Raw genomic sequence first — 12,580 nt, forward strand, 5'->3', positions numbered from 1 at the left:
AAAATCGTTCTCCGTGTGCGATCTTGCAGCACTGGGGATGAATCAAATTCAACAGCTAATTCGATCCACCGTGTTCCCCTCCGCGGCTGCACCCTCTTACATTTGTGTGACATTGAGGTGCGGAGAATTCACTCTTTGAGAAATGACAATTGCAGGAGGAGGTCACAAACTGTCAGGAGGAACACATGAAAGAGGCAGAGGAAGACAATTCACATTGTTTATTGAGAAGGCCGTGGAGGAGGAAGGGGGGAAGGGTCTACAGCAGAAATGAAATGTTCTACCAGCACCGGGCTGAAAAAAAAGAAGAATGAGAAAGAGTGAAAGGGACAAGAAGTTACAGGGGAAATCAAATTATGAGTGAATAAAGAAGCTGAAAACCACACCAGTGTGACTGAATATGAATCAAATCTATAAAAATGAGCCGGCGGGTGAGCATTTATTGAAGCTTATTTTCTTTTCTTTTCTTTTCTTATTTTCTCTATTCTTCTAGTTTATTGCAACCCAAGTCTAATTCATATATATATATATATATACATATATATATATATATATATATGGTAAATAGGTAGTCGAATGCTTACAGCTGATATTTTGTTTGATAATTCAAGCATTTTTGCTGGAATAGATCTGATTGCCTGCTAGGCTTTGGTCTGCCTCTTGGGTCCAGACAGAAACGCCTCAGCAACGACTGGAATTAAAGGAATTCTGCTGCGTTGACCTCCTGGCTTTTCTCTTGCGAATGTCAGCAAGTCAAACCCGTGCGTTGTCGGACACTTGAGTTCATAATCAGCGCATGTTAGCACGTTAATGCGGTAAATTGAGGTGCCGTGCTAACCTGCTGTTCATTGTTGCTGTGAGAACTTTAGCATGCCGACATTAGCAGCACAAAACCGCGCATAAGGAAAGATCAACACTGCTGTACAACCAGGCGCCTCAGATCATCTGATACGGGTCTCTGAATGATCCCCGCCTCTAATTTTAAACTCAGAAGTGACCGTGACTCAGCGGCGGCAGCCCTCAGACTCCAGCATCATCGACCCAGTTCACATGCGTGTCTGTCCATCATTGTCGTTGGTGCGTGTATAGAAAAACACTTCTAGGCTTTGTTGCAACTGTGTGATTTGACCTTTGACCTCACTGTGAGTGGATGTTATTCTGTGCTGCATCCAGTCACAGAGGTTAAAACTTCTAATCACTGCTGATCCTTTCACCACCGTAACTTCCAAATGATGTGCAGTATTATTGTTGTGTAGTTGTTTATCGCGATGGATGAGGCACAGCTGCTTAGTTTCAGACGCAGACAGGAGGACTGGAGAACGAGAACAGTCAGACTCAGGTTGTATCGAGCCGGCATCCTCAGCAGGATTAGAACATAAACAGCCCGTCATGTGATTAGTTAAACAGAATTTGTCAAACTGCATCACCGTCTGACCTGCCTTCAACTTTGCTTTGCATTTCCGTCCGTGGAGCTCCGACTCTGCTCTGGCTCCTCTCTCATTTCCCTCTGTGCCGCCTGAACAAGGCGTACAGGATCTTCAAGGTGGCGGTGACGTCCTGAGAGACGATATCTGTCACACGGGCCACAGGGGAGATTTAGGGCTTTATTTATAATGCATCAGCAGCATCCGAGAGCCCTTCTGAGGAGTGAGAATGTGAGGATACTTTTACCAACATTAGCTAATAACTATTCTCACAGTCTACCCCGACAGGTCATGGATCAGGAGGACAAAAAATACATTAGATGGAAATGTAATCAATATGTCCTTGGTGAGATTAGATCCCGACAAAATTGCTCTCTGTTGTGAGATGCGCTAACTGAATGAGTGTGACACCAAGATCAACTCCAGCACCAGCAAGCCTCATTAATGCATGCAGCGCGCTCCCATTTTAGACCCCAAGTGCTGGGATTCCTCCTTCCATCACAGCAATCATGCCGATAATTAAAAAGATACTAAAAATGAATTAAATTAGCTACTTGCTGCTGGCGTAGATTAATTATATTGGTACTTACGTTATAAGTTATCACATTGAGGATTTAGTTTACAGTTGCAGGCAGTATGGATGACGGGCGATGCTACGGGGAGGTTTACTGATTGTGAAAGTGTATACAGAGCAACTGGTCAATAATCGATCTGCCGGGAAGTGGAGGAGATCAATTTTCTATTGACTGATTCACACACTTAGACCAGCCAGCCAGCCAATCATCCACTCACTCACTCTGTTTCACTCCTCTCTCCTTTTGATCCACTGTGGAGGAAGTCAAAGCTAAACATCGCACCCACATGTAATTGTTCACCATCTGGTGCCAACACAATAAGCATTCATCTGCTGCTCTGACAGCCTCCACTCCTCTGAAGAGGATTTAAAAAAAAACAAAAAACAAAAAGAGGCTGGCTGCAGGGATTTGCTCTCATCCTGCCACAGGAGAATTAGTGAGGTTAGCATGATGCTGGGCAATAAGACCTGTTTCACCTGGTGGAGATGGAGCAGTCAAGGTCACAATGGGAGACGGTTGATATTTATGGTCCAACAGGCTTTATTTGACATCTCTGATTCTCTCCATTCTGTTGTTGTCCACAAGAGCCCTCAAATCCACTCATCGGCTTCTATTTGCATCCAAATGTTGGTCAAGACTTTGCTAACGCTGCACCCAGAGCCCTGCTCCTCTACATGCTGGCAAATAACTACACCCGAGATAACTGCATCACATCCATATATTTGCAGTACTGCTATAATCAAGCAGAGGTACATTCAGTCTCATGTGGCTCAGGATGAAGTATCCTTTTTCACCGACTTGATTTCAAGCAGCAAGCGTAACCTGTCTTGTGGAAGCTTTAGATTACTAGTTTTCAGATTTCTGCAACACCTTTACCTGTGAAACTCCAGAAGTGTTTTGGGAACTAAACAACAACAACAAAAAACTTCCCTTCATGACTGAATTTTCATTTTTGGGTGAACTTTCCCTTAAAGTAAGGAGACTTAAAGCCATGTATTACAACGTTCTTGTGCTAAAGTCTGCAGAACAAGTTTGTGGATCATATAATGTTGAGGTAAAGTGTTAACAAATTTACTTTGCCATTGTTATCAGCGCTGAATGTTCTTTCCTTGGGATAAAAGGGGGCTATTGAGAAGGCGGCAGCAGAAAGATGCTGAGCCTGGTTAAAAGCTGAGGACAAAATATTTTGGGTGGTTTGGCAAAAAGTGTTATTTTCCCTTTAATTTCTTCCCTGTGCAGCAGATTTCCCAGTAACTTGACAAATAACTGCTAATAAAGTCATTATAGTGTAATTATATCACAATTTCATGGTATGATATGGATGACGCTCGCAGACAAACATTAAATGATGAAATTCTGATGTATAGTTGAGCCTCTGATAAGATAACAGCAGCTGTGAGAGCAAACTGACAAACACTGAAACTGAGTATGAGAATGAGTTTTTCCAAGCACAGATAGGATCAGAATATTTCTGCAATCTGTCTGATAACTCTGTGGTACAGGGTGGCAGTGCTCATAGATACTGATAACACACACACACACACACACACACACACACACACACACACACACACACACACACACACGCGCTGTCACACAGACATGCACAGCGGTGAGGTTGAATCCCTGTGTCTATCAGACACTACCAGTGTGACAATGTCTCCCTCACTGCTGCTCTGTAAATGAATGACAATGACCTCACCCGACCTGAGCCAATCATCCGCAGTGATACTGGTCCAGACACCAGTCACACTCATTCTTATTCAGCTGCAATTCCATCTGCCACAAAACACTATCATCGACACTCTAGTGAGCGGAGGAGATTACCCATGCTAACAGATCCTGGTGTCTTGTGTGTGTGTGTGTGTGTGTGTGTGTGTGTGTGTGTGTGTGTGTGTGTGTGTGTGTGTGTGTGTTGTATTTGGGTTAGGACTAGAATACATATTTAACTAACAGAGTGAGGACATTTTTGGAACATGAGGGCATTTTAGCCGGTCCTCACATCTTCAAGGGCCGTTTGAAGGTCAAGACTTGGTTTTAGGGTCGAGATTAGAATCAGGTTCTGGTTAGGTTTAGGGTCAAGGTTAGGGTCAGGCAGTCAATTGAAATGGTTAGGGTTAGAGTGAGGGTCTAGGGAATGTATTACGTCCATGAAAGTCCTCACAAAGATATAAGTACAAGGATGCGTGTGTGTGTGTTTTGTCACCTTGTGGCTCCACGCTGGACACCTGCAGGCCTGAGTCAGTCAGGAGGTTCAAGGCCAACATCACATTTTGAAGCTACAAGACAAAAAGGTAGGAAACACTGAACCAAACGCCGTGTTTGTGCTGATGTTTGTCCGACGCGTCCTCGAATCCGTGTCTACAGTTGCGGCTTGGCTGGAAAAAGAAGTGGAGTCTAACTACTCCAACTGCAAGTAGTACTTCTCTAACTATATTCAGCCGCTGTACAGTAATACACGTTTCAGACATAAACCGTCGCACTGTGACACTGTGAGAAGAAGCGGACGCAGCCACCGTGACATCACCCGTTGGTTTATGGACAACCATTTTGAAGCCTTTGGAGGAAATTTGGATGCACAAATTCCCTGGTTCACCAACGGTGTAACGGTGGTCGTTACATTTTTAATGTGATATATCAGGAAGGCCTTAAGGAGCCTTTCACAGCGGATCACATCTACATTAACTTGTAGATTTAGACTTTGAGCAAAAAAAAAACCCCAACCTAATATTAAATCTAATTTGTATTTCAGTTGAGGTCCTCGACATTTGAAGTGTTTTTCACGACGTGTAAATGAACTTTTAGAGGCGGGAAGTCTCATATTGAGAATTCCCTTTACTGAATTAAGTATCGCTGGTAAGTAATTCATGACCACATACATAACTTTTTCATAGACTCATCATATGGCTTCAAGTTAAGTGAGATCAAAGATATCATGAGTCATGAGTGAGGCATGATGCCGTAGGAATTATACAGCTACTTTTATTAAGAGGATTGTAAAATATTAATTATGTGATAATCATATAATTGTAATAGGCGAGATGTGGGATCAGGTCTCAGCGCTGTTCATTATCCTCCGTTAGTGTGCCAAATTAGATGAGTTCAAAATAGAAATGTAGCTTTATCTTATGAGGTTCTTTAACAGAATAATGTGTGTGATCTAATTCAAATCTAGACGTTCTTATTTGACTGTTGGAAAATAAACACACAGGACTTGACGGGCGATTATACTTGGGCCTCGTCAGCACTCTAGAATGTGTCCGTACCATCTCAGCGTGATTGACAGGGGTCAGATTGAACTCGTACAGCGGGATGAAGAAGTGTTCCAGCTGTCCAATCAGAAGCAGCAGAATCACTCCGTCAGCAAACTGGACAGCAAAAACACAAGAAATTGGAGCTGGTTGAAAGAAGAGGACAGAAGCACAGGATTGTTCGTGTTTGCGCCTGAATCAACTTGTCTTTCTGGGGGTTTTTCTTCTTCTTTTTTTTTTATACCTGCGTGTCCAAATCAGCTACCTGCAGACCCAGGCTCGACATCGACTGGTTGACAAAGTTCAAGATGACCTGAAAATATAACATTTGAATGCATTAAATAATTTACTAAATGATGAATCAGGAAAGCAAAGAATAACACTGGAACAGACTGTTAAAACCTCTTCAATGCCAAAAATCTGATAATGATATGATGGGCTGCTTTATGAACGAGTCTTATTTGAAAACAGTAAATTATGATAATATTATTCAGGTTTTTTACTGATGGATAAACCCTCATGTATTGCATACAACAAACTTTTGAATTTTTGTTGAGTTCTCGCTATTTTCTAATAATTTCTAGACTTCGTGATGAATTGAAGAACCAGAATATAATGTTAGCAACAAAGGATTTAACAACAATCATTCCTTAGAGTCCAGCCACTAATTGATGAATGTTTAATGCTTGATAGTTCCTAAATAATACAAAATACTAAAACAGATTGCTGATCAATATTCTTCTCGCAACAGCCAATTATTCATGCAGGTTGTATTGTAGTTTCCCACCTAAGGCTACAAACAAGGATGAATATTCATTTCCTTTCCTAGTGCTACATTTCCTCTCTCTCCATGCTGCTGGAAAAGAAAGTCTTGGCAGTCAGCACATCCTCCTCATCCTCTCCTACCTTCTTCAGCGTGTTGACCTTGTGAGCCTCAAGCCTCAGCAGTTGATCGATGGGATCCTCCCCTGTGTGACCAGACAGCCAGAAAAATGCGTCACATCACATAATGCCGTTTGGATGACATTCAAAGATGTCACACCAGCCCTGCTTCCTCAAACTCACCTTCAGCATTGCCGAGGGCATCTGAGCAAGTATCGCTGGTAGAAAAAAAAACACAAAACACGAGGTGAAGTTTTTCTCACATTCACAGAATCAAACATTAAAAATACGAATCTTCCTCACCTTCCCTCTGTTAGGACTTCTGTGTGCACATCTGTTTTGATTCCACTGCTGCTGACCTGCATGTAAATTCAAGTGAATAAAACTGAGGAACATTCACGTGAGTTTTGTTTGAAGCAGATGAGACGCTCTAACTCACCTCCACCTCAACAACCTCCACCTTCACATTCGACGGTAAATCCACTTCAGGCTGGAAACACCTCACCATGGCAACCAGCAGATGAAGAGTGGCCAGAAGGTCTTTTTTGTGGATGACTGACAGAGAAGGCAGGAAATAACAGACAACTGACAATCAAATGAAAGCACTCAGAACAGAAAGAACAAAGAAAGGACTGAAGGATTTAACCACATAACTTAAGATCTACTGTCTCAGAGCAGAGCGACATGGAGCAAGTGAGGATACAACACCATACGATTCAATATGATACAATACAGTACGACACAATATGATATGATACGATACAATATGATACGATCCAGTACAATACATTACGACACAATACGATACGATACAATATGATATGAAACAATACGATATGCTGTGATACAATACGATACGATATATGAAACGATACGATACGATACGATATGATATGAATCAATACGATAGGATATGATACAGTACAAAACAATAAGATACGGTACAAAACCATACAATAAAGAACAATATGATTGGGCAGCTGAGCATCAGATACTTGACATATATTGCAAGATAATCATAATAATCAATCATAATCAGGGGTGGCATGGCTCGGAGATAGCATGGCCATCTAGCAACCGAAGGGTCGCTGGTTCGATCCTCACTTCCCCTGAGTGACCATGTCAAAGTATTCTTGAGCAGGATACTGAGCCCCTAATCGCTCCCAATGGCCCTGCGACAGACAGGTGACCCATTTAGGGTGAACTCCACCTCTCACGAAATGTCACCTGGGATTTCCTTCCCCCCCGACCCTGAACAGGATAAGTAGTATAGAAAATGGATGGATGGATAATCATAATCAAAATCTTAATAACACTAACAACAGAGTTTGGGACTGAAAGATTAAACAAGGAACAACACACACAAAAAATTAGATTTTTTTTTTAATGCGACGTGTGTGATTTTGTGATGCCATCAGAGCCGAGACACCAAACTCTAAGTAATAATTCTCTAACTATATTTGGCTGTTGTAATACATGTTTCAGACATAAACTGTCTGTAATACTTAAACAACAATCTAAATGGATATAATCTAAAAGGTTACACATGGTAATGAGGCAGAACAAACATAAAGAGTGTTGAGGAAATGAGAAGAAGCAGGCGAATAAATGACTTCAGAGAAACAATTAGTTTTACAGCAACATGGTCAGCATTTGTTCAGCAGGAGCCATTCAGTGTATTTACATTCTGCAGTATAATTACATCTTTTATAGTGGCTGCTATTGTTTGCCTGCCTCTCTCACTCTGAATTGCTTCAACATGCACGAGCAATTTCCTGGAAATGATGCAAACAGATCATTTTTAAGTTTCATCTTCTTTTTTTTTAAGCTCAAATATCAATTTAGCTATGAACTTCTCTTCCTTCCTACAGCTGCTATATCACATTAAAAGCATTAAAAAAGAAAAAATGTAAGTGTATTCACGGGATTTGTCAATGAGCTTTCTGATAACGCCTACTCTTCCACAGAGAGAAAAATAAAGACAGAAATAGAATAAATTCATTTCAAAAAAAAAACAAGCAGATGAACATCATGTGAATTATGGCCTTCACAGTCACCAGCGTGCTGATGTTATCTGGAAAAATGGTGCATCCCTGCAGGAGAGACTTGTAGAAGCTACACTAAGAACCACTGAAGCTGTTTTAGCAGCTCCTGTTCGTCCTTTTTTCCTTTCATTAGTCATACATGTGTAGATGTATCCACTTCTACGCCACTTGTCCTTTCTCTTCAACATCTTGCTTCTTCAGAGGAGAACGTGCTGCCCTTCAGATGCAGATAGACGGCTGAACAAGTTGTTTGTGAGGGAAACATAAGCATCCTCCAGGAAATGCAGTGAGTAATGGCACAAGAAGGGACGGCAGCGGCGGACGAGCTGTTAAAAGTGTTTAAAAGTTCCTCAGCAAGGTAACCTGCTCCTGTCGCAGTAGTAAAACTGCTCACATCTCCCAGATCACATCCTGAAATTTGTTTTGACAAACTTTATCTAAACAATGTGAGTGCACTTTTAACAGACACACCAGTCGCTCTTCAGTTTAGCTTCTAAAGACGTGTTTTGTCTGCACTTGTAATCGCAGCCATGGACCACTAATGCTGTTTAATCAAGACTGGAGCACCAAGAGTTCCTAGCTGGAATTATGCTAAAATTATAAGATTTATCTATCTGAATCCATGTGGTTTGGATTGATTTTCAAAAACTTTTCAGATGGCAAAATTAGAAACTTAAAAGAATATCATCTCAAACTGCTTCATGTATACTCTTGTCTAATTTAAAATTTGGGCTTCTGACCGTCTGAGGGAGAGTATTCAGATCACTGCCTCAGAAAAAAAATCGAAATGAACATAATGTGTCGGGAGAAATCATGTACTAAGAAACACCTATAAGCTGATTTTCCAAAGGCAGAAGAAGAAACTCAGACTATCTGACACGTGCAAGTACATCAGATTACAGGACACACTTAGAGTCCAGAGGACGCTGGTCGTGTCTCTGGCCTGCTTTTGGTGAGCAACTTCATTTATCAATGGAAGGCTTTATAACTGTGCAATCATTGACTTTAAAACAGACAAGATGTCATCCGAGGAAGACGTTTCTATGCTTCGAAACCAGGGATATTTAATGTTAAATCCATGTCGTGATGATGTATTCTCCTTCGCTTCCATCCAGGTTCTTCCAGCTCCAGTACACAATCCACTGACAGGTGAATCAGTAATCCCTCACAGTTGGTGTAAACTAACATGACACCCTTGAGTGAGCACCAAATCCCTCTCTAATTCAAAACCAGTGACAGAACAGAACATTTGTTGCCTGGTTGTTGAAGCCCGGTCTGCTGCATGACTCACGTTTGGTGTTCCATTTGATCTGGCTGCTGTCCTGCAGGCCCAGTCTCCTGTCCAACTCCTCCAGGACCATTTCCAGCTTGCAGATCTGAGCCGGGCTGCTCAGTGCTATATCCTCACAGGGCAAGTGCACACCAGCCAACCTGGCTGCATAAATCCAGACATGAAGGTCCTGAGGTTTTCACTGGCAAGCATGGATTGTTTTTAAAAGGAAACACTTGTTTGCTTTCATTTCCATTGCGTGACAAATTTAAATAATGTTAAAATGGGCAAGATGGAAATGAAAAGAATCAGAGATGACGGAAGAATCAGACGAATGCGTGTTATCTCACTCAGCAGGTGATGGAGCACCAGCCCATCATACAGATCCTCCTCCAGACTCTGAACCACTATGTGCTCCGGATTCAAAGTGCTATTGATCCAATCAACCAGCGTCTACCAAAACACAATTCATCACACAGTCAGATACACTTTCATCTTCTGCAGATGAAAAGCAGCACTTTTTTTCCCTTTTTTTTTTGTATTTTCTTAATCAACGTTCTGATGTGAAGCTGATGGAAAATGACGATTACATAGAGCCACTCACATACATTTTATGATATTTAATTACTTTTTCCTCCCAACTCATAAAACATTGTGGGCTTATCAGTTTATTCATTCATCGCCACTTGCAAGAGGCACTTGTGCAGCCATCTTTTCCTATCAAAATGTGCTTTAAAATCCCATCTGGAAGACTCCATCAGCTCTTCTGTGATCCGTCTCCCATCACCTCTGATAATTACGTTCATTAAAATTTCACTGATCCGTCCACCTCTCTGCCTGCATCAGATATTATTCATGCACTTCCCTGCACACATACATGCAGGCTCAGAAATGTAGTTCCTGCACGGCATTTACCTGCAGCCCACTCAAGTTCAGGGACTGTTGGATCTTTGCTTGATGTTACGGTAAATTTTGACGGCGAGACCAATGTTCCGACAAAAGAACTGATGCAGATATGGAGATTGAAGCTCTTACCTCCTTCAGCTTTGCCAGTTTGGGGTCTTCCAAACATTTTGGCTGAATCAGCTTCCTCCTCTCTGTGTGAACACACGCAATTGGTATTGGTTGTTTGGTTGTTTGTTTGTTGTTCACAGTGTTTCACATCATGTTACATTTTGAGATTGGCAGCTTTTACACCATCTGTTGCTCTTTAAATGTTAAATATGTATAAATATATATTTGGCCTGCAATTTCAAATATTTCCTGTCTCGTGCTAATATCTGACACTGACTTGTAGGACTTAGGTAACATGACATGGAAGCTTTTTTTGAGGGGGAAGCCACAAGAACTCTTTGTAACGATATATGATTAAAAAAAAAAACAATGAATTTTACAGTAAAATATCATCAAATATTGGAGGCAATAAAAGGAGGTCTGACCTACATTTCTAGCAGTCTGGGTATGCAAATGTTATTTCAACAGATCTCTCTCCAGATAGTGCCAGTGCCTCTACTCTGAGTGCTGGTATGGACAGGAAGAATGAATGCAGTGATTTGTACGTCTGTGCATGAGTATTATTTTTAGACGATGATAATGTGTACTGCAAATGTACTGTAAATAAAACAGACGTGGTGATTTAACTACAACTTTAAATGACTGAAAACCATGGCAGAACATCAGCAGCTTACAGAACGCGAACGTACCCAGGAAGGATTGTCTGTCCAGGGTGTCTTCGTTTTTGTGTTTCTCAAAGATATCAGACTCCATCGCTCTTCTTCAGTCACCACTGCTGCTGACGAACTCTGCAGAGGAGCCGAGTGCTCACCATCACCATGACAAGTAGAGGAACAAGTCAACGTGTCAGGCAGGAAATGATGAAAGCCTCTCGTGAATTGTCAGCCGTGTGCTTACCAGGCAGCTTTCCGTTGTGTTTTTGTCTTTTAAAAAAGAAAATCTGTCCAAAAAAACCCCCCAAAAACTGGAGCCACTGGGTACCAACAAAAGGTGCTCACCTCAAACGCAGTATGAGAGGAGCAAAAGAATCCAAATGAAATGGTCAAAACAGAGGGAAGATCAGGAAGTTCAGTTTTCTCACTTCCTACTTTTCTTTTAGCACACTCAACACATCAAACTCTATGTGGATCCCCAAAGCGATGCAGGACTGTGCCTCTCCCTCTGAACATAGAGAGACACACTCTTGACAAATCAGACGTGAGTCTGTTTCCTGAAAAGAGCTTCAGTGGGCGACTTTTCTTTCTCTGGGTTTTCTATGTGTTTGCTTTTTCAGTAACTTTTCAACAAGGTCATGGAGAAGAAGAAAAGTCTTTCTGAATAATCTTACCTTCAGCGCTCAGAGAGCGTCTCCACAGAGACGGGTTTGTCGAGCTCCTCAAAATGATGTCAGCTCCAGTGTCTGTCACAACAGCGGTATCGTGGAAGTTCTCAATCTGAACAGAGGTTCTTGTGTATTCTATCCACGCAAATGATCTGACGGCACTCGATTTCAAGCCATCGCTTTCAAGAAAATAACATGTCACAGGGTCGAAAGGAAAGATAAGCCCAGATGAGAGGATGTGGTGAAGAAGGTGGCGCTTCCTTCTTTTTAATAGAGGCATTGTGTTGTTTTTATCAAGCATGGTGGGTTTTTCTGATAAGGGGCTTCTCGCTCTGTGTCACGCACAACATTTGTGACTTAATAATAAGTGTAAGGCGAGGGAAGAGGTGTACAAATGTATTGTTTGGAAAAGCACACATGAGAGAGAATCAGGACACTCGGTGTCCTGAACCGCTCGGGCTGGACTCACACGTCTCCATCTGTGCCCGGCAGCATTCGCTGTCATCTGGTCTCCAGCAAACACACAAAAATGAAAAACAGAAAGCTACTTGTGCGCATCGGCCTTGTTGAAGAAAAGAAAAAAAAAGGACCACCCATCAGCCAGATGAAGGGGCAATTTGGGGGATGTGGAAGGTTACCATAGCAACAAAGGAATGAGACAAGAAAATAAAGGCCTAAAATAAACCCATAATTCCTTCAGCTAAACCCAAATTGAAGGAATTGGCTGTTTCAAAACCATCCTCACTAAAAACGCCAAAGCAAATCTAACCAATCACACAACAAACAGGCCAAATAAAATCC

The 12,580-nt window shown here is 41.7% G+C and overlaps 1 protein-coding gene across 5 annotated transcripts; it reads right to left on the reverse strand.

Moving 5' to 3' along the window:
• Positions 1-203: 203 nt before the first annotated feature.
• Positions 204-12,015, reverse strand: parvg (parvin, gamma). 5 transcript variants are annotated; one of them, XR_015117186.1, is made up of 14 exons: positions 11,786-12,015; positions 11,148-11,246; positions 10,480-10,541; positions 9,795-9,897; positions 9,466-9,609; positions 6,569-6,684; positions 6,433-6,488; positions 6,313-6,347; positions 6,154-6,215; positions 5,492-5,560; positions 5,263-5,364; positions 4,203-4,275; positions 1,433-1,568; positions 204-291 (listed from the first exon to the last, which is right to left on the reverse strand). XR_015117186.1 is itself a non-coding variant. In XM_086209479.1 (13 exons), the coding sequence occupies exons 2-13, from the start codon at positions 11,209-11,211 to the stop codon at positions 1,495-1,497; spliced, it is 960 nt and encodes a 319-aa protein (XP_086065605.1). In that variant the 5' UTR covers positions 11,212-11,246; positions 11,356-11,726; the 3' UTR covers positions 299-1,494. The 5 variants fall into 5 exon arrangements, 1 of the variants encoding a protein (XP_086065605.1); XR_015117187.1 differs by lacking the exon at positions 11,786-12,015 and adding an exon at positions 11,356-11,727 and having other exon boundaries at positions 1,437-1,568; XR_015117183.1 differs by lacking the exon at positions 11,786-12,015 and adding an exon at positions 11,356-11,726.
• Positions 12,016-12,580: the final 565 nt, after the last annotated feature.

This window comes from Aulostomus chinensis, chromosome 7, assembly GCF_037954235.1.
Source record: "Aulostomus chinensis isolate RoL2024-O1b breed Wild chromosome 7, RoL_Achi_v1.0, whole genome shotgun sequence".
NCBI lineage: Eukaryota > Metazoa > Chordata > Actinopteri > Syngnathiformes > Aulostomidae > Aulostomus > Aulostomus chinensis.

Coding starts and splice junctions, on each gene's coding strand:
- parvg (XM_086209479.1), bottom strand. CDS start 11,211: ATGGAGTCTGATATCTTTGAGAAACACAAAAACGAAGACACCCTGGAC. Junction 9,610..9,794: donor GGTGCTCCATCACCTGCTGA/GTGAGATAACAC, acceptor GGATTTATGCAG/CCAGGTTGGCTGGTGTGCAC. Junction 6,685..9,465: donor GATCAAATGGAACACCAAAC/GTGAGTCATGCA, acceptor CTTCTCTGTCAG/TCATCCACAAAAAAGACCTT.